Below are 20,684 nucleotides of genomic sequence, written 5' to 3'. Positions count from 1 at the left end.
TTGTCGTTAATTTGAGCTGTGTTGGTCAACAGTAAAACTTAATTTCAGGGGCTTTTCTGGGGAAAATGTGTTTAAGCTATGCAAACCATTCTACAACGTGTAATTCAGAAAATCCTACAAGTCTGGATAAAGAAAACTACAGAATGTATCCTTTATTTATCTAATCCTCTGGGATATTTCTGAAAGACAAGACATGGTAAATCACACTGCTTAGACAAACACTATAGTCTTTTTATAATCCCAAGAACAGCTAGCGTTTTCTGGAGGTTTAACTGACATTATAGTGATAGTCATAAAACACACACATGACTAAACTACTGCATTTGGGGCCCTGGGGCCCCTACCATACCTCTGTTCGCAGAGAAAAAATGTGCAGTTTTATCATTCTATTCTACACATTTTTTTCATGAGGCTTAGAGAACATTTTGCCATTTTAAAGCACATTTCCTGCAATTCTGCACATTTTGCCTTTGGTGCTGAGAAAAATGTGCTATTTTATAGCTCATCTCATGCTATTCTTCACACGTCATAAGAGAACCTTTGCAGTTTTAAAGCTAATTTCCAGCTATTCTACACATTGCCTTTGCTTACGACATGTTCATATGCTATCTGGGGGGCGGGGGCTGGAGGTCGGGGCCCCGGGGCACGTGGTTTCATTTATCCAAACACAAATGTGTTCGACTTCGAATATAATGTTTTTTTAATACTTTGTTGCTGTTGATTTACTGTTAATCACAGCAATTTTCTAAGCTTCCCATAATTACTTAATGACAACAGCCATTATTGAATGCAACTAAATAGTGGATGACTCAAATGAGCTCTCGTCAAAACTATTTACAACTTTGCCTAGATTTCCCCAAGTCCCAGTCATCCATCACCCAGGCCCATTAACATTAAAACTGGATTCATATGGTATACTGACACATCAGTCGTGGTTGACATTAGAAAACACATGATACAGAAAAACAAAACAACTCTAGATGCAGTGACAAGAGGGTAATCACTCATAGTCTTCATCATCATCCACTTTCATCATAGTTGCTGATGGGCTCAGGTATAGGACAAAGACGTAGAAGTGTGTGTAGGATGTGTTCTGGGACCTAAACCCCCTGGGAGTGGAGACTGTTGTGTCAGAGATCCAGTTAGTGGGGAACCTCGCCTCAGCAAGTCACAGCGCCGCCACCCCCCCTCCTTCCTCCCCCTCTCATGTGCCCTGGCACAGGGATGCCTCCACCCCAGGCCCCTGCTGTGAGAGCTGTGCCCGCTGTGTGGGTGGATGGGTAAAGTAAAGAGGGGATAGACTCTGTAAATAAAGGCTGTGTTGCTGGAGAAGATGGTCCAGAAGCAGGAGTCATGTGTCTGAGCTGAGACTGAACACACACACACACACACACACACACACACACACACAACAGGAAAAATAAGGTCATCATGGTCTCTCTGCCGACCCTCTGGTTTTGAGGTGCATTCACAACTATTGTTTTTAAGAGCAGTACTTTCTAAGCAGCTTGGTGAATCATATTTTTTATTTAACCTTTATTTAACTAGGCAAGTCAGTTAAGAACAAATTCTAATTTACAATGACGGTCTACCGGAGAACAGTGGGTTAACTGCCTTGTTTAGGAGCAGAACAACAGATTTTTACCTTGTCAACTCGGGGATTCGATCCAGCAACCTTTCGGTTACCGGCCCAGTGCTCTAACCACTACCTGCCTCCCCAAACTCTTCAACCAAGGACAGGAGGCATGTGTGTGTTAATCCAATAGCCATTCTTGTCCATATATACTCAATAGCTCAGAGTCTCACTGGGACACAAACGAGACAAGTGCAGAAGGAGATCCTCCTCTTCACTGTCTGAGTGAGTCAGTATCAGAACAACTTCAGAACGGACTCTATCTCCCTCTGCTGAGTGCTGATGGTACAACACACTATTGGGATATTATACAGAATCCCCATTGTGATCAGGAGAGCGCCACATCCTGTACATTTCAGATATAAATGAATAGAAAAGACATTGCCTTTTAGAACAGAGGCCTCTGTCTCATCTCATGCCACTATATCAAACACAGGAAGTGAGAGTCACATGATGACGCTCAAGTCACAAGACGCCTCATAAGCAGAGCCCTTTATGTCCTTAGGAAGCATCTTGTTTTGTACAATGTCCACAGGAAGCTCTGGCTTAGATAGGAATCCCTGTGACATCATGACCTCTCAGTGACTCTTCCTATAGGACTGCTATAACTGAGTCCAATGGTGTTACCTCCTAAAGGAGAGAGTACCTCTACATCAGAAATGGGCAACTTTGATGGTGGTGGGGCCCACAAAAAAACAGAACTCATCATGAGTGGCTCACTAGACTAACTTCCCAATCATGGCCCGACATGCGCTAATTTAGTGACGGCTGATGCCCACCAAATTTTGAAATTGCACTCTAACTGTAAACAGTAAGTTGCGACCCCGACTGAGTAAAATATATATATATATATATATATATATATATATATATATATATATATATAAACTGCATTCATTTTCAGCAAATTTAACATGTGTAAATATTTGTATGAACATAACAAGATTCAACAACTGAGACATAAACTGAACAAGTTCCACAGACATGTGACTAATGGAAATGGAATAATGTGTCCCTGAACAAAGGCGGGGTCAAAATCAAAAGTAACAGTCAGTATCTGGTGTGGCCACCAGCTGCATTAAGTACTGCAGTGCATCTCCTACTCATGGACTGTACCAGATTTGCCCGTTCTTGCTGTGAGATGTTACCCCACTCTTCCACCAAGGCACCTGCAAGTTCTCTGACATTTCTGGGGGGAATGGCTCTAGCCCTCACCCTCCAATCCAACAGGTCCCAGCCGTGCTCAATGGGATTGAGATCCGGGCTGTTGCTGGCCATGGCAGAACACTGACATTCCTGTCTTGCAGGAAACTACGCACAGAACGAGCAGTATGGCTGGTGGCATTGCCATACTGGAGGGTCATGTCAGGATAAGTCTGCAGGAAGGGTACCACATGAGGGAGGAGGATGTCTTCCCTGTAACGCACAGCGTTGAGATTGCCAGCAATGACAACAAGCTCAGTCCGATGTTGCTGTGACACACCACCCCAGACCATGACGGACCCTGCAACTCCAAATCAATCCAGAGTAGAGGCCTCGGTGTAACAGGCCTCTGTGTGACGCTCATTCCTTCGACGACAAACGCGAATCCGACCATCACCCCTGGTGAGACAAAACCGCGACTCGTCAGTGAACAGCACTTTTTTGCCAGTCCTTTCTGGTCCAGCGACGGTGGGTTTGTGCCCATAGGAGATGTTGTTGCCGGTGAAGGCTGGTGAGGACCTGCCTTACCACAGGCCTACAAGCCCTCAGTCCAGCCTCTCTCAGCCTATTGCAGACAGTCTGAGCACTGATGGAGGGATTGTAACTAGGGCAGTTGTTGTTGCCATCCTGTATCTGTCCCGCAAGTGTGATGTTCGGATGTACCGATCCTGTGCAGGTGTTGTTACAGGAGGACAATCAGCTGTCCGTCCTGTCTCCCTGTAGCGCTGTCTTAGGCGTCTCACAGTACGGACATTGCAATTTACTGCTCTGGCCACATCTGCAGTCCTCATGCGTCCTTGCAGCATGCCTAAGGCACGTTCACGCAGATGGGCATCTTTCCTCTGGTGTTTTTCCAGAGTCAGTAGAAAGGCCTCTTTAGTGTCCTAAGTTTTCATAACTGTGACATAACAGCTAGCGACTGGAACTAACAGCAACAAACACTCAAACTGGACAATTTTATTTCATTCTCTTCATTCAAAGACTCAATCATGGACACTCTTACTGACAGTTGTGGCTGCTTTGCGTGATGTATTGTTGTCTCTACCTTCTTTAATTTATTTTTTATTTTGAATGCCAGCCCTCCATCCCTGCAGTAGGCCGTCATTGTAAATACGAATTTGGTTCTTAACTGACTTGCCCAGTTAAATAAAAGTTAAATAAAAAAAATACAAAAATTAGAAGAATCTCAAAAATAAAATCTTTTGAATTATTTAACACTTTTTTTGTTACTACATGATTCCATATGTATTATTTCATATTTTTGATGTCTTCACTACTTTCTACAAATGTAGAAATTTGTATAAAGAAAAACCCTGGAATGAGTAGGTGTGTCCAAACTTTTGACTGGTACTGTGTATATGTATATGTATATGTATATATATATATATATATATATATATATATATGTATATGTATATATATATATATATAAATATATATATATATAAATAGTATTTTATATTATATACACTACCGTTCAAAAGATTCACAAGTCCTCAACTTCATTAAATAGTACCCACAAAACACCAGTCTCAACAGCAACAGTGAAGAGGCGACTCCAGGATGCTGGCCTTCTGTCCAGTATTTGTGTTCTTTTGCCCATCTTAATCCTATATTTTTATTGGCCAGTCTGAGATATGGCTTTTTCTTTGCAACTCTGCCTAGAAGGCCAGCATCCCGGAGTCGCCTCTTCACTGTTGATGTTGAGACTGGTGTTTTGCGGGTACTATTTAATGAAGCTGCCAGTTGAGGACTTGTGAGGCATCTGTTTCTACAACCAGGATCCTCTAATGTACTTGTCCTCTTACTCAGTTGTGTACCGGGGCCACCCACTTCTCTTTCTATTTTGGTTAGGGCCAGTTTGCGCTATTCTGTGAAGGGAGTAGTACACAGCATTGTACGAGATCTTCAGTATCTTGGCAATTTCTTGCATGGAATAGCCTTCCTTTCTCAGAACAAGAATAGACTGATGAGTTTCAGAAGAAAGTTATTTGTTTCTGGCCATTTTGAACCTGTAATCGAACCCACAAATGCTGATGCTCCAGATACGCAACTAATCTAAAGAAGGCAAGTTTTATTGCTTCTTTAAATCAGGATGACAGTTTTCAGCTGTGCTAACATAATTGCAAAAGGGTTTTCTAATGATCAATTAACCTTTTAAATTGATAAACTTGGATTAGCTAACACAATGTGCCATTGGAACACAGGAGTGATGGTTGCTGATAATGGGCTTATGTACACCTATGTAGATCTGCCATTTCCAGCTACAATAGTCATTTAAAACATTAACAATGTCTATACTGTATTTCTGATCAATTTGATGTTATGGACAAAATATGTGCTTTTCTTTCAAAAACAATGACATTTCTAAGTGACCCCACATTTTTGAACGGTAGTGTATATATATAGTGGGGCAAATACTTATTTTCCACCATAATTTGCAAATAAATTCATTAAAAATCCTACAAATGTGATTTTCTGGATTTTTTAATTCTCATTTTGTCTGTCATAGTTGAAGTGTACCTATGATGAAAATTACAGGCCTCTCTCATCTTTTTAGGTGGGAGAACTTGCACAATTGGTGACTGACTAAATACTTTTTTGCCCCACTGTATATATTTTTTAATTAGTTGGTCCGCAGGCCTACGAAAGGGTTGTCCATCCCTGCTCTACATGCACTGCATACAGCATCTTATTCACATTCACAGACAAATGGTGCCAACTACTGCTCACAAACGTGGGTTTACAGTGAACCCTGTGAACCCAGGCAGGAAAGATGCATCAACCATTGTGAAGTAGAAGACACTATCTAGAAAGGGGAAATAAGTCAATGCAACCATCAAACATTGCGAACATTGCAAAACTCATAACCGACATACATATGATTTCCTGTAGTAGTGAACATTTTCTGTAGTAGTCAGAACAAGATTGATCAGATAAGGAACAGTGTTCTAACCATAAGTATATGGTTCTACCAAGGCATCTGTGAGTAGGAGAGCACAAACCCACAATGATCCATATCTTCCGACGCAATATCACAAAAATTATGCACGCAAATAGGTAAAAGGCTATGCAGTGTTTCTCATAGATTTATTGTTGTTGCAGCAGTGGCAAAGGTCACGGAAGGGGGTGTCACAGGGGCTTTAAAAACAAAACAATTATAAGACTGGCATAATTCCTACATTGAAATGCAGTGTCTGTACAGTAACATGCTATGCATGACGTCAGAGCTCTGCCTCTGCGCTTCACACTGCTGTATGTGTTTTGACTGACAGCTGTCCTGAACTTGAGCACCTTACGTGACAAGCAGTTGCTCCATTCCTCCCTCTAATTGGGCAACTTCTTTGTTGTCTGAGTGAGGGAAACGCTGTAAATTAAGAGGAGTCGATGAATTTTGAAAGATAAGACATTGAGGATTATAATAAATACCCCTTTGATGTCATACAAGCAAACAAAACATCTATGAGTCCAAATGTGCACTTCCCACTTCCATATCACATTTCCAGATGACATGGCGTCATACCCTTGGTTGTTCTGAACAGAATGAGCCTGTTTGTCTACTGTGAAGGAAATTAGTCACGGCACAAGCACCTGAATGCAATCATGACTCCTTTCTATGCGCACCAAAATGATGATCTGTTTCCCTGAACTGCATGGTGAAAGCCTAACACTGTAATATTGTATTTTATAACTTAGCTAGTTAGGTTAGCAATAGAACAGCATTTCAAATGATGCCCACCTGACCCAGATTGTAATTTATAATGGACCGTTTTTTGGATTGCGTAAACAACAACATTAATTGTGTGGGGGAGGGGATGTGCGGTTGTTTTCCAAATAAAACAACTACAAGTGTGCCTGCTTCAGTTCCTCATTGGCAAAGCTAGGAGAGCTCAACAAAACACCTTATAGTTGAAGACTTCTTTGAGTCATAAAAGTGCATTGAAATTACTTAATAAGTGTACACTTTAGAGAGGTGTGTAGTCACTTGGAGACACTTGTTAGTCCTCTCACTCAAACCCTTGTTATTGTCTTATGTTGCACCAACTACCCCACATTGTACAGGAATATTCTTATCATCAGAGAATTTTCAGATTTCGTTGTAAACAAATGAGGCGAAAAGTACAGCAGCTATAAAATTCACATTAAATCAACAGTGTAATGTTTGGATTCAGTCTTGTGTCTGGTGAACTGTTGTGTCCTCACCTTTGCCATAATCTCGAAACTGATCCCTTCCAATTGCTACCACGGTTATGCATTTAATATTTCTTCTATAAGAAACATTTCAATTTATCCCTATCCATATAGGCTGATTCAAAGCGTAAAAGGGTTAACTAAAACATTTGTTAAATTCAAATGTTGCCGACGCCATCAATCTATAAAACCACCCAAGAAATTTTCCTAATAACATATTTGTAAAAAAATGTTTTACCATAGCCTGTGGCACCATACCATATTATCAGGCAGGTGTGCTTTTAGCAATAAGAAAGCTTTTTTTATGCCTCAAAAAGAGGCTACTTAACTGCAATTCTATACATTTTTCCATGGAGCTGAGAGGAAATGTTGCAATTTTAAAGCAGTTTTTTGCAATTGTACAGTCGTGGCCGAAAGTTTTGAGAAGGACACAAATATTAATTTAATAAGTGTCAAAGGCTTTTATTGACAATTACATGAAGTTGATGCAAAGAGTCAATATTTGCAGTGTTGACCCTTCTTTTTCAAGACCTCTGCAATCCGCCCTGGCATGCTGTCAATTAACTTCTGGGCCACATCCTGATTGATGGCAGCCCATTCTCGCATAATCAACGCTTGGAGTTTGTCAGAATTTGTGGGTTTATGTTTGTCCACCCACCTCTTGAGGATTGACCACACGTTCTCAATGGGATTAAGGTCTGGGGAGTTTCCTGGGCATGGACCCAAAATATCGATGTTTTGTTCCCCTGAGCCACTTAGTTATCACTTTCCCCTTTTGCAAGGTGATCCATCATGCTGGAAAAGGAATTGTTCGTCACCAAACTGTTCCTGGATGGTTGGGAGAAGTTGCTCTCGGAGGATGTGTTGGTACCATTCTTTATTCATGGCTGTGTTCTTATGCAAAATTCTGAGTGAGCCCACTCCCTTGGCTGAGAAGCAACCCCACACATGAATGGTCTCAGGATGCTTTACTGTTGGCATGACACAGGACTGATGGTAGCGCTCACCTTGTCTTCTCCGGACAAGCTTTTTTCCAGATGCCCCAAACAATCGGAAAGGGGATTCATCAGAGAAAATGACTTTACCCCAGTCCTCAGCAATCCAATCCCTGTACCTTTTGCAGAATATCAGTCTGTCCCTGATGTTTTTCCTGGAGAGAAGTGGTTTCTTTGCTGCCCTTCTTGACACCAGGCCATCCTCCAAAAGTCTTTGCCTCACTGTGCATGCAGATGCACTCACACCTGCCTGCTGCCATTCCTGAGCAAGCTCTGTACTGGTGGTGCTCTGATCCTGCAGCTGAATCAACTTTAGGAGACGGTCCTGGCGCTTGCTGGACTTTCTTGGGCGCCCTGAAGCCTTCTTCACAACAATTGAACCGCTCTCCTTGAAGATCTTGATGATCCGATAAATGGTTGATTTAGGTGCAATCTTACTGGCAGCAATATCCTCGCCTGTGAAGCCCTTTTTGTGCAAAGCAATGATGACGGCACGTGTTTCCTTGCAGGTAACCATGGTTGACAGAGGAAGAACAATGATTCCAAGCACCACCCTCCTTTTGAAGCTTCCAGTCTGTTATTCGAACTCAATCAGAATGACAGAGTGATCTCCAGCCTTGTCCTCGTCAACATTCACACCTGTGTTAATGAGAGAGTCACTGACATGATGTCAGCTGGTCCTTTTGTGGCAGGGCTGAAATGCAGTGGAAATGTTTTTTGGGGGATTCAGTTCATTTGCATGGCAAAGAGGGACTTTGCAATTAATTGCAATTCATCTGATTCATCTGATTGAAAACTTTTGGCCACGACTGTACACATTTTGTCATGGAGCTGACAGAAAATGTTGAAGTGTAAAAGCAATTTTCCTGCAATTCTACGTATTTTGCCATGGCTAATTCTGTGTTCTTATGGTCAAACATTATAAAGAAATCTATGAGGACACCAATCGGTAATCCATGCCAAAAGTACTCCTAAATTCATAGTAATTTTATTGGTTCATCATTTTAGCTTTTATTTGGTGATTTCGAGTAATGAAAGATTATACTATAAAAAAATATATACAGTGCCTTGCGAAAGTATTCGGCCCCCTTTAACTTTGCGACCTTTTGCCACATTTCAGGCTTCAAACATAAAGATATAAAACTGTATTTTTTTGTGAAGAATCAACAACAAGTGGGACAAAATCATGAAGTGGAACGACATTTATTGGATATTTCAAACTTTTTTAACAAATCAAAAACTGAAAAATTGGGCGTGCAAAATTATTCAGCCCCCTTAAGTTAATACTTTGTAGCGCCACCTTTTGCTGCGATTACAGCTGTAAGTCGCTTGGGGTATGTCTCTATCAGTTTTGCACATCGAGAGACTGACATTTTTTCCATTCCTCCTTGCAAAACAGCTCGAGCTCAGTGAGGTTGGATGGAGAGCATTTGTGAACAGCAGTTTTCAGTTCTTTCCACAGATTCTCGATTGGATTCAGGTCTGGACTTTGACTTGGCCATTCTAACACCTGGATATGTTTATTTTTGAACCATTCCATTGTAGATTTTGCTTTATGTTTTGGATCATTGTCTTGTTGGAAGACAAATCTCTGTCCCAGTCTCAGGTCTTTTGCAGACTCCATCAGGTTTTCTTCCAGAATGGTCCTGTATTTGGCTCCATCCATCTTCCCATCAATTTTAACCATCTTCCCTGTCCCTGCTGAAGAAAAGCAGGCCCAAACCATGATGCTGCCACCACCATGTTTGACAGTGGTGATGGTGTGTTCAGCTGTGTTGCTTTTACGCCAAACATAACGTTTTGCATTGTTGCCAAAAAGTTCAATTTTGGTTTCATCTGACCAGAGCACCTTCTTCCACATGTTTGGTGTGTCTCCCAGGTGGCTTGTGGCAAACTTTAAACAACACTTTTTATGGATATCTTTAAGAAATGGCTTTCTTCTTGCCACTCTTCCATAAAGGCCAGATTTGTGCAATATACAACTGATTGTTGTCCTATGGACAGAGTCTCCCACCTCAGCTGTAGATCTCTGCAGTTCATCCAGAGTGATCATGGGCCTCTTGGCTGCATCTCTGATCAGTCTTCTCCTTGTATGAGCTGAACGTTTAGAGGGACGGCCAGGTCTTGGTAGATTTGCAGTGGTCTGATACTCCTTCCATTTCAATATTATCGCTTGCACAGTGCTCCTTGGGATGTTTAAAGCTTGGGAAATCTTTTTGTATCCAAATCCGGCTTTAAACTTCTTCACAACAGTATCTCGGACCTGCCTGGTGTGTTCCTTGTTCTTCATGATGCTCTCTGCGCTTTTAACGGACCTCTGAGACTATCACAGTGCAGGTGCATTTATACGGAGACTTGATTACACACAGGTGGATTGTATTTATCATCATTAGTCATTTAGGTCAACATTGGATCATTCAGAGATCCTCACTGAACTTCTGGAGAGAGTTTGCTGCACTGAAAGTAAAGGGGCTGAATAATTTTGCACGCCCAATTTTTCAGTTTTTGATTTGTTAAAAAAGTTTGAAATATCCAATAAATGTCGTTCCACTTCATGATTGTGTCCCACTTGTTGTTGATTCTTCACAAAAAAATACAGTTTTATATCTTTATGTTTGAAGCCTGAAATGTGGCAAAAGGTCGCAAAGTTCAAGGGGGTCGAATACTTTCGCAAGGCACTGTATAACAATTATCTTTGCTACAAACTTTGTCTGGTTTTAGTAATTTAAGTTTACACACACAGCGTTTTTCCACCCCGAAAAGGAATTTCTGACGGTGCGCCGCTGTTAAATGAATACAGGGGGGAAATACTGCTGTGTGTTATGATTCTGAACATCAGATAGCAAGCAACAATGACAATAAGCTGCCATGTGGGGAATAGTTAGTGGCTCGTTTCAGCTAGTTGTATTTTGTTCTTGATACCATGTCTTGTTTTGAGGTGTTTTGACTTAGGTCACATTTATCCTAATATGGCTAAAATTCCCTAGCTAGCTAACCAACAACTGTAACGATGCATTTGTATTTATGTTGTCAATAAACATTTGGAAATTAAATATAGTTTACATGTTGTCAAATAATGAATTTTGAATGTAAGCCTGAGCCAACCCCTCTGTTTTGCCCCAAAGTTGCGCACGGGTCGGTTGTGTTACTGAACAACCCACCCGTCTATAGCCACCATAAATACAGCAGCGTGAATCAGCTTCACATTCTAAAGCAGGCAACTTCAACTGATTCCTCAAACAGCACTGAAAAACTGCTGATCCATTACCACAAAATACCATTAGATGGCGACATCCTCCTTTAAAACAGACTGGCGTCTTGGAAAGTAAGTCAGGTCACCCAAAACAATAACAAAATAAAAACTTCTCAAATTACATATGGGAGCACAGAGAGAGTTGGCTTTCAAAAACACAGAATGGAGGACACACTTAACAGTTTCCAGTTCAGCTCCACTGGCTATGCAATGGGACTGCGACTATGCTGCTCCCAAATGACAGATGGGTGGCTCAGTGTTAATAGTGTTCTCAGAGTGGTAAAGACTAGCAGATGTTTGGGAACCCAGATCTGCAGCACAGCCAGCCAGACCCTGTTCCTCTGCTCCACACTGCCACTCAAAACAGGGAGAGGGAGGGGTGGAGAGAGACAGAGAAGCAGAGAGAGAGAGAAGAAAAAGAACGAGGGAGGGAGGAGAGAAAGATTGGCTAGCCTTGCATGCACTCAGTCAGTGGGGTCACTGAGTGCGCTCGTTCTTTTTTGGACTGCCTGTCAAAACACTACTGCTACCCGCCCGCCTGCCCCGCCTGCCCCGCCTGCCCCGCCTCAGTGTGTGCCTTTTCACTGAGGAGATCTTAACACCACAATGTTCTACACACACTAGCGTACATACACACACTTTACGCATGCACGCACACAAACGTTCACACACGCATACATACACAAACACACACACTCTCTTCTGAGACACGGGGAATCTCCTTGAACTTTTAGCCATGTTCCAACCTCCTATTACAGCCTATTACAGACTCTCGTCTCTTAGCAGCAACTCACAAAACATCAACACTGAGTTTGAGATGGGCATCATACACAGTGTGAATGACTTGAGTAACGTCAAATCAAATCACATTTTATTTGTCACTTGCACCGAATAGAACAAGTGTAGACTGTACCGGGAAATGCTTACTTACAAGCCCTTATCCAACAATGCAGAGTTCAAAAGTAAGAAACAAAAAATATATAAATATACTTAAAAACAGCCATGGGGGATATTTCAACTGGAGTATGAATAGATTTTGCATGGTAGGTGAAACATTCTTAGGTGCTCTTATGCTATTTAAATATGAACATGCATTTGTAGGGTATATATACACATGTTCTTAGAGTCTCAAATTATGCATTAACATGTATTGCACAGAATATGAAAGCGTTCTTGGGCTCAAGCTAAGCATAGTGGACACATGGTAGATGCATGTATTTGCATGGTAAATTAGAGAGTTCTTACCAGGTAGAGGAGGAAGGTGTGCAGGCCAGTCCCCAGTCCCACAGATGAGAGGATACCCAAGCCTACCCAGTAGGCACACCACAGGAACCTCTTCTCCATGTGTTGCACATACTGTACACAGGGAACAGACAGTGTCAGCTTCACATCAGGACAAAGAGAGACAGAGAGACTGTCAGCCATGAGAGACTCAGGCAAAGTGAAATAAATGTAAGTAGGAGAGACACTAGGAGGGAGGGAGGGTGGGTGTGTGCACCCTACTCTAGAAATAGGAGGCAGTGCCAAGCGTGAGAGGCAGAAAGTCAAAGTGCACCACAAAAAGAGAGGGGAGGGGGAGCAGTGGTGAGAGGGGGAACGAAAGCAAGTGAGAGAGGGGGGGGGGGGGGGGGGGCAGAGGGGGCGAGAGAGGGCAAGTTATAGAGAGAGAGAAAGAGAAGGAGCAGAGAGTGTCGGGTGAGAGAGGGCAAGTGATAGAGAGAGAGGGAGTGGGAATATAAGATAGAGAATATAAGCTGGTGTCTGTTGTTGAGAGTTTAGAGGACAGGGCCGTAGGGTAGGAGTGTTCAGATTCAGAACAACACAAACAGAGAAGAACAGAATCATTCTTCTTCTTCAAGGAAGCCAGTTCTTACCCAGTTTATTTCCCCTACTCTTCATCAGCTCTCTCTCTCTTGCTCTATTCCTTTATCCCTCTCTCTCTCCCTTTCTCCCTCTCTCTATTCTTTTCTCCGTCTCTCTCTCCCTTCATCTTCTGCTGCTCATCTCTCCCTCCATTATATATGGACCAACACCTCCTCCTCAAGCATGGGCATACAGGTTGTTTTCTGGAAGGGCCAGTGATGGTGTAGATTATGGGAACACTGTGGAACTCTATTTCCCAGCAAACGCCTGTGAACTCTGGAAAACAGCAGCAGCAGCAGTGTCTCTCATCACCTAGTAAAACGCCTGGGTGGGAAGTGCCAGCCATGTCCAATTGTTTTTAGGCTTGTCAGGAATTAATGAAGTAACACCTTAGGACTAGAGCTTAAGAGTCTAATATGGTAAATAATATGGTTATTGCTGCAGCTTTAAAGCAATTCTGTTTGGATCTCTTGAGCCACTTTTGCTGTGGTACATTAGTTGTTAACTTGGTACAGGGCGCACGTGTGTGTTTGCACTCAGCATATTAGCTGTTCATGTGGTACAGCTAATGTACTGATTAAATAGGGCATGTGGACATGATGTGGTAAATAGGTCAGGTGAAGGTAAGTGAGTGTTAAGTTTAATACTATTTTTCAGCTTATGGTCTTGGGAGACAACAGCTTTATAAAGTCTTAGGGATGTTAATTAGCAACCCCTGATGATGTGTGGACAGGGCTACACACACACACACACACACACACACACACACACACACACACACACATCACCTTCTGATGTGTTCCTTTAACAGAGTAGGCGATGGAGAAGAGGGTGACCAGCACCAGCAGAGGCAAGACTGAATGTCTCTGCCGCCATAACCTGAGGGAAGAAAAGAGGAGTGAGGGAGGAGGGAAAGAAGTGTTTTAGAATAGGTTAGGTAGTTTAGGTCTTAGGAGCATTAGTAGATACTACACTACCACTTCTACACTTCATCCCCAGGGGGCAGCAGCAAGCCAAATGCTCTGCCAGAAAAGCCTTGTGAAGCCATGATAAGCACACAGGTGGGGCCAAGTGATGATCGTCAATCTGTGAGAGAGAGGTGGGCAAAAGCCTCTACGCCTGCTTTTGTTTGTTTTGTGTTATCTATACTAAACATCCCAGTAACGGTCTACACGCAAAAAAAAAACATATTTCTCTCAAAGTTTGTGCACAAATTTGTTTACATCCCTGTTAGTGAGCATTTCTCCTTTGCCAAGATAATCCATCCACCTGAAAGATGCGGCATGTCAAGAAGCTGATTAAACAGCATGATCATTACAAAGGTGCACCTTGTGCTGGGGACAATAAAAGGCCAATAAAATGTGCAGTTTTGTCACAACACAATGCCACAGATGTCTCAAGTTTCGAAGGAGCGTGCAATTGGCATGCTGACTGCACGAATGTCCACCAAAATCTTTGTTGCCAAAGATTTTAATGTTCATTTCTCTACCATAAGTTGCCTCCAATGTTGTTTTGGAGAATTTGGCAGTACGTCCAACCAGACTCACAACCGCAGACCATGTGTAACTACGGCAGCCCAGGACCTTCCTATCCAGCTTCTTCACCTGCGGGATCATCTGAGACCAACCACCCGGACAGTTGACGAAACTGAGGAGTATTTGTGTCTGTAATGAAGATCTTTTCGGGGGAAAAACAAATTCTGATTGGCTGGGCCTGGCTGCCCAGCGGATTGACCTGGCTCCAAAGTGGGTGGGCCATGGCTCCGCCCCTGCCTAGTCATGTGACATCCATAGATTAGGGCTTAATGAATTTATTTAAATTGACTGATTTCCTTATATGAACTGTAACTCCGTAAAATTGTTGAAATTGTTGCATTTATATTTTTGTTTCGTGTAAATAAACCCTGGATAATATTTATGACCTCATCAGGGAGATGCTTAAACATTGCATAACACAATTTATCATAACTTGGGGCTGTACAGTACGTTCAGAAAGTATTCAGACCCCTCGACTTATTCCACATTTTGTTAGGTTACAGCCTTATTCTAATAATACCCCATAATGACAAAGCGAAAACAGGTTTTTAGAAAGGTTTGCAAATGTATTAAAAATAAAAAACAGAAAGAACTTACCTAAGTATTCAGACCCTTTGCTATGAGACTTGAAGCTGAGCTAAGGTGCATCCTGTTTCCATTATAATTTTTTATTTAACCTTTATCTAACTAGGCAAGACAGTTAAGAACAAATTATTATTTACAATGGCGGCCTACCCCGGCCAAACCCTCCCCTTTCTCGGGCGATGCTGGGCCAATTGTGCGCCGCCCTATGGGACTCCCGATCACGGCCGGTTGTGATACAGCCTGGGATAGAAGCAGGGTCTGTAGTGACGCCTCAAACACTGTGATTCAGTGCCATAGACCACTACGCCACTCCTTGAGATGTTTCTACAACTTGATTAGTCCACCTGTGGTAAATTCAATTGATTGGACATGATTTGGAAAGGCACCTAACTGTTTATATAAGGTCCCACAGTTGACAGTGAATGTCAGAGCAAAAACCAAGCCATGAATTCGAAGGAATTGTCCGTAGAGCTCAGAGACAGAATTTGACCAAAACATGTCTGCAGCATTGAAGTTCCCCAAGAACACAGTGGCCTCCATCATTCTTAAATGGAAGAAGTTCGGAACCACCAAGACTTTTCCTAGAGCTGGCCACCCGGCCAAACTGAGCAATCGGGTGGAGAAGGGCCTTGGTCAGGGAGGTGACCAAGAACCTGCTGGTCACTCTGAAAGAGCTCAAGAGTTCCTCTGTGGAGATGGGATAACCTTCCAGAAGGATAACCATCTCTGCAGCACTCCACCAAACAGGCCTTTATGGTAGAGTGGCCAGACGGAAGCCACTCCTAAGTAAAAGGCACAAGACAGCCCACTTTGAGTTTGCCAAAAGACACCTAAAGGACTCAGACCATGAGAAACAAGATTCTCTGGTCTGATGATTACCAAGACTGAACTATTTAGCCTGAATGCCAAGCACCACGTCTGGGGGAAACCTGGCACCATCCCTACGGTGAATCATGGTGGTGCCAGCATCATTCTGTGGGGATGTTTTTCTGAGGCAGGGATTGTGAGACTAGTCAGGATCAAGGGAAAGATGAACGGAGCAAAGTACAGAGAGATCCTTGATGAAAACCCGTTCCAGAGCGCTCAGGACCTCAGACTGGGGTGAAGGTTCACCATCCAACAGGACAACGACCCTAAGCAAGACAATGCAGGAGTGTCTTCGGGACAAGTCTCTGAATATCCTTGAGTGGCACAGTCAGAGCCCGGACTTGAACCCTATCGAACATCTCTGGAGATACTTGAAAATAGCTGTGCAGCAACGCTCCCCATCCAACCTGACAGAACTTAAGTGGATCTCCAGAGAAGAATGGGAGAAACTCCCCAAATATAAGCTTGTAGCGTCATACCCAAGAAGACTCCAGGCTGTAATCGCTGCCAAAGGTGCTTCAAAAAGTACTGAGTAAAGGGTCTGAATATTTATGTAAATGTGGGGTACTGTGTGTAGATTGATGAGGGGGGAACAACTATTTAATCAATTTTAGAATAAGGCAGTAACATAACAAAAAGTGGAGTAAAGGGGCCTGAATACTTTCCAAATACACTGTACACATCCACAGTCTATAAGGGCTAATCGAACCTCATGCAATGTAACATCAGCATCCAATGACAAGTCAACAATATCCCTCTTCTTATACACATTAGTATGAGCATTTAAAATCGCATGCCTGCGTTGCTTGTACACTTTGTTCAAAGTAACCCCACTATGTTCATTAGCAAATGACTTCCCCAACATGTCATCTTTTTCTTTATCTAATACAGCCAGATTATCACCATCAACCAAAACTGGAATCCGAGTGTTCTTGCTTCTTCCAGTCGTCATCTTCTTCAACATTCCCCAGCTCAGTACCCCTGCCTATTGTAGAGCAGAACTGTGTCCATGCATTTCTCTTGACAGACTTAATGACCCTACGTACTAAAGCTCTCATCCTTTGGAAATCAAGTAGATTCTCAGAAGTTAAAGTCCTACGTAATACTCTATAGGTCCTATTTATTTCTTGAATAGACAAAGTACAATCTTCAGTCCACCAAGGAACCACCTTTATTTTCTCACCCACTTCCCTGCACTCAAAATTAGAGAAGTGACAAGAGGCAGCACAAACATCAACAGGAATCTCTAAACACAACTATCCAACAGACTTTTAACAAAGTTCTCCAAACTTTTCCCAGTCCGCTTTAGGAAAGCACCATCTTCTGAATGCTATCCTGACTGGAATAGTGACATCACCAGTCATGGTACAAAAACAATTGGGAAATGATCACTCCAAATAGCAGAATCATCCATTACCTTCCATTCACACATGGCTGCAACAGCATTAGAAGCCATTGTGAGGTCCAGGCAGGATGTAACTCCCCTAACATCACCAACTCTTGTACCACATCCATCATTAAGATACACTAATGCTCTTGCTTCCATCATGTCCTTGACAATCATACCATTAGCATCAGTATGTGTGCATCCCCATAAACTATTGTGTAATAAAGTCGCTGCACCATCTCTCTAGAGCCCAATTCTCCTGATATTTCAAACATCACTACAGATAGTTCATGACAAGAATTGTTCAACTTGAACAGCTTAATATTACTAGCCCTACCGTAGATTTCAACCATCACATTTATATTCAGGTGGAACAGAAATACTACAATGTGCAAGCCCTTCCTTTATGAATGTAGCGCATCCTCCACCCTGACCAGCTGTTCTGTCAGATCTGACTGAACAATAAACAGGAATAAGAAAATCAACATGTGGTCTAAGCCACGTCTCTCTAATCTCTAAATCAATCACATATTTCTTAAACTCTTGACCATTTGCAATAAGGCTTCTAGTACTCCATTAAAGGATGATAAAAAGTATAACACATCAAACTTATTCTGGTCATCATCCGGATCATGACTCAACATCTGATGTATCAATGGTACTGAAGTAATGTTCAGTAATTCTTGAGCTGCAATTCTTCACTACTTCCATTATTCGTGCAGTCCTGCTCCTCTTCTGACCCATATCGATTGCTCTACACAAGAACGCTATCAAGTGTATACGATTTACAATTTCTCTGTAACCAAGCATTATTGCTTGCATATCACATTGCACCAGGCTGAGGCGCCATGGGCTACAGTCATCCTAGAAGCAGCCACCACTGATGTATTGGAGCCAGCATTTCAATCAAAAGGCTTGTTCATTTCACAAACAGCCTCTGCATAGGATGCATTATTCGTTACCTTGTACCTCTGCGTTTCCATGGCTTGTTTTGTTACTTCACATCCCCCATACGCTGCACTATGCTCACCATCACAGTTGCAACACTTAACTTTAGTATCAGGTCCACATTTTCCGTACTCATGATCCCCACCACACCTTGCACATCTCATTTTCCCTTTGCACACATTAGCAACATGTCCCATCCTTTGGGAATTTAAACACCGAAGTGGAGGTGGCAGTTTATTGGCAGCGCCCTCCAAAAAGTTAAGTAGTATCTCAGAAATATCTATTGATTATGTAAATGAAGTGGTTAACTGTTTGTTTTCTACCATCAGAAGTGCAGTATGGTTTGTCATCTTGTGAACTTGGTCAGCTGAATCTCTGAAAGCACTGATGTATTTCAGAAAGCTATCTAGTGGAGGTAACAGATGTAAGTCATTTTGGTGTACTCTTGTTAATGTGTTATTTGTGTCAAACAAGCAAACCTAATCCTCTAAGCTTTAATACTTTGCTCTTTATCTGCTTCTGTACGGTTTCCCTTTAATCGGCCTAGAACCTGTCTAATGTTTAGATGTTACAATTGTAATAAAAACATGTATATTTTTGCTGTTGTCTGGTCCGCTCATTGCTCAGAACTGTTGACCTAACTCAATAGGTGGCCTGTCACGAACGTGTGTGTGTGTTATGTTCTAGTTGAGGTGTTCCCCTCATTAAACAGTAGTTGTGCCATTTTAGCTAACCATAGTCGGCAGGCGTTACTACAATATCCTACAGTCATGTCGGCAAAAACACTTTAGGGAAAGGAGGATACCTGGTCAGTTGTACAACGGAATGCATCTTCTGCATTTAATCCAACCCCTCTGAATCAGAGAGGTGCAGCATACTGCAAAAACACTCCAGTTAATACTGCAGTATGCTACAGTAAAGTCTGAAAAAACAATACAGTGAGTGTAGTCATTTATTTAGACCATAGTATACTATAGTATTTTCATGTGTGTTAGCTGTCAACGTGTAACATGTTTGAACTTGGACCACAAAGGACATACGTGTAACTTTTTTTGTGTTATTCTCGACAAATTTCTAAATGCATTGTATCCACATTTGTGTTTTTATTGTTTTCATATAGTCATATAAAATCAATCAAGGGATACTACAGTATGGAGTATAGTATTCTACAACGTTCTATACTAAGCACTACACGATCGAGAGGGAAACTCAGAGGAGATCCCCTGCATGAGCTCCCCAAGGACAGCATGTTCAAATCAAAACAGCATCGACAAAGCTAGCGAAAAGTTAGCTAGCAGTCCAATCGATCAGACAATTCTAAAGTAAGCACTACGTGATCAAGGAATGCTACAATGGGTATGTAGTATAGTATTCTACAACATTCTAAAGTAAGCACTACATGATAAAGGGATACTACAGTGTGTAGTAAGGTATTTTCCAGTATACTTACGAAATTCTATCGTAAGCACTACATAATCAAGGGGGATACTACAGTGTGTAGTATGGTATTTCCATTATATTACAAAATTATAAAGTAAGCACTACACATGAATCATGATCAAGGGACAGTACAGTGTGTCTTGTAGAATTCTACAATATACTACAAATTTCAAAAGTAAGTACTACACATGAATCATGATCAAGGGATAGTACAGTGTGTAGTATAGTATTCTACAGTATACTACAAAAGTCTATAGTAAGCACTACACGATCGAGGGATACTAGTACGTACTATAGTATTCTACAGTTAACTATAGTATGTGGGTTTACCAAACATTTCAGTTTCAAGACCTGTCCCCTAATTTTCAACCAATTGCAGGCTGGTGTTCATTGTCAAGTATTTCTTGTTTTCCATAGGTCCAGCTAATTAAGTGGTTAATTGACACAGGTGTTTCAGCTCAGTAACTAGGTCACCTGGCATTTTAAAATGGGTGTGCCAGAATGTTTGGAGTGGAAGGAAGACAGCTCCTTGAAGTAAGTGTGGAAAAGATGGAGGAAACATATTTTCTATTTGAAGCTGATGTTGGGTGATGATATGAGTTAGTGGGCTACAGTTCTGTAAAAGAAAGGAAACAAAATAAGTAAAGTTGTGATGGAAGCTAAGAAATCCCTAGATTATTTTATAGTCTGAGTGAGGGTTTTGGCTCAATGTTACCAGGGGGATCTGTTTGAAATCACAAGGAATATCATGGGTGAGGTGACGTCGGTAAGAGTCAAAAGAGCT

The 20,684-nt window shown here is 41.9% G+C and overlaps 1 protein-coding gene across 5 annotated transcripts in view; it reads right to left on the bottom strand.

The window, feature by feature from the left end:
* Positions 1-20,684, bottom strand: part of LOC139418257 (vacuole membrane protein 1-like) — a 107,215-nt gene that overhangs the window by 72,095 nt on the left and 14,436 nt on the right. For all 5 annotated transcript variants that reach the window (XM_071167577.1, XM_071167576.1, XM_071167574.1 and 2 more), the window contains 2 exons: positions 13,927-14,017; positions 12,521-12,631 (listed from right to left, as the gene is read on the bottom strand). In XM_071167577.1, the coding sequence (XP_071023678.1) occupies positions 12,521-12,631; positions 13,927-14,017 (202 nt within the window). The remainder of the gene's footprint in view (positions 1-12,520; positions 12,632-13,926; positions 14,018-20,684) is intronic.

This window comes from Oncorhynchus clarkii, chromosome 10 (genome assembly GCF_045791955.1).
Source record: "Oncorhynchus clarkii lewisi isolate Uvic-CL-2024 chromosome 10, UVic_Ocla_1.0, whole genome shotgun sequence".
Taxonomy (NCBI): domain Eukaryota; kingdom Metazoa; phylum Chordata; class Actinopteri; order Salmoniformes; family Salmonidae; genus Oncorhynchus; species Oncorhynchus clarkii.
Note: the sequence above shows the minus strand (reverse complement) of the source record. Positions and strands in the feature narration are given on the sequence as shown.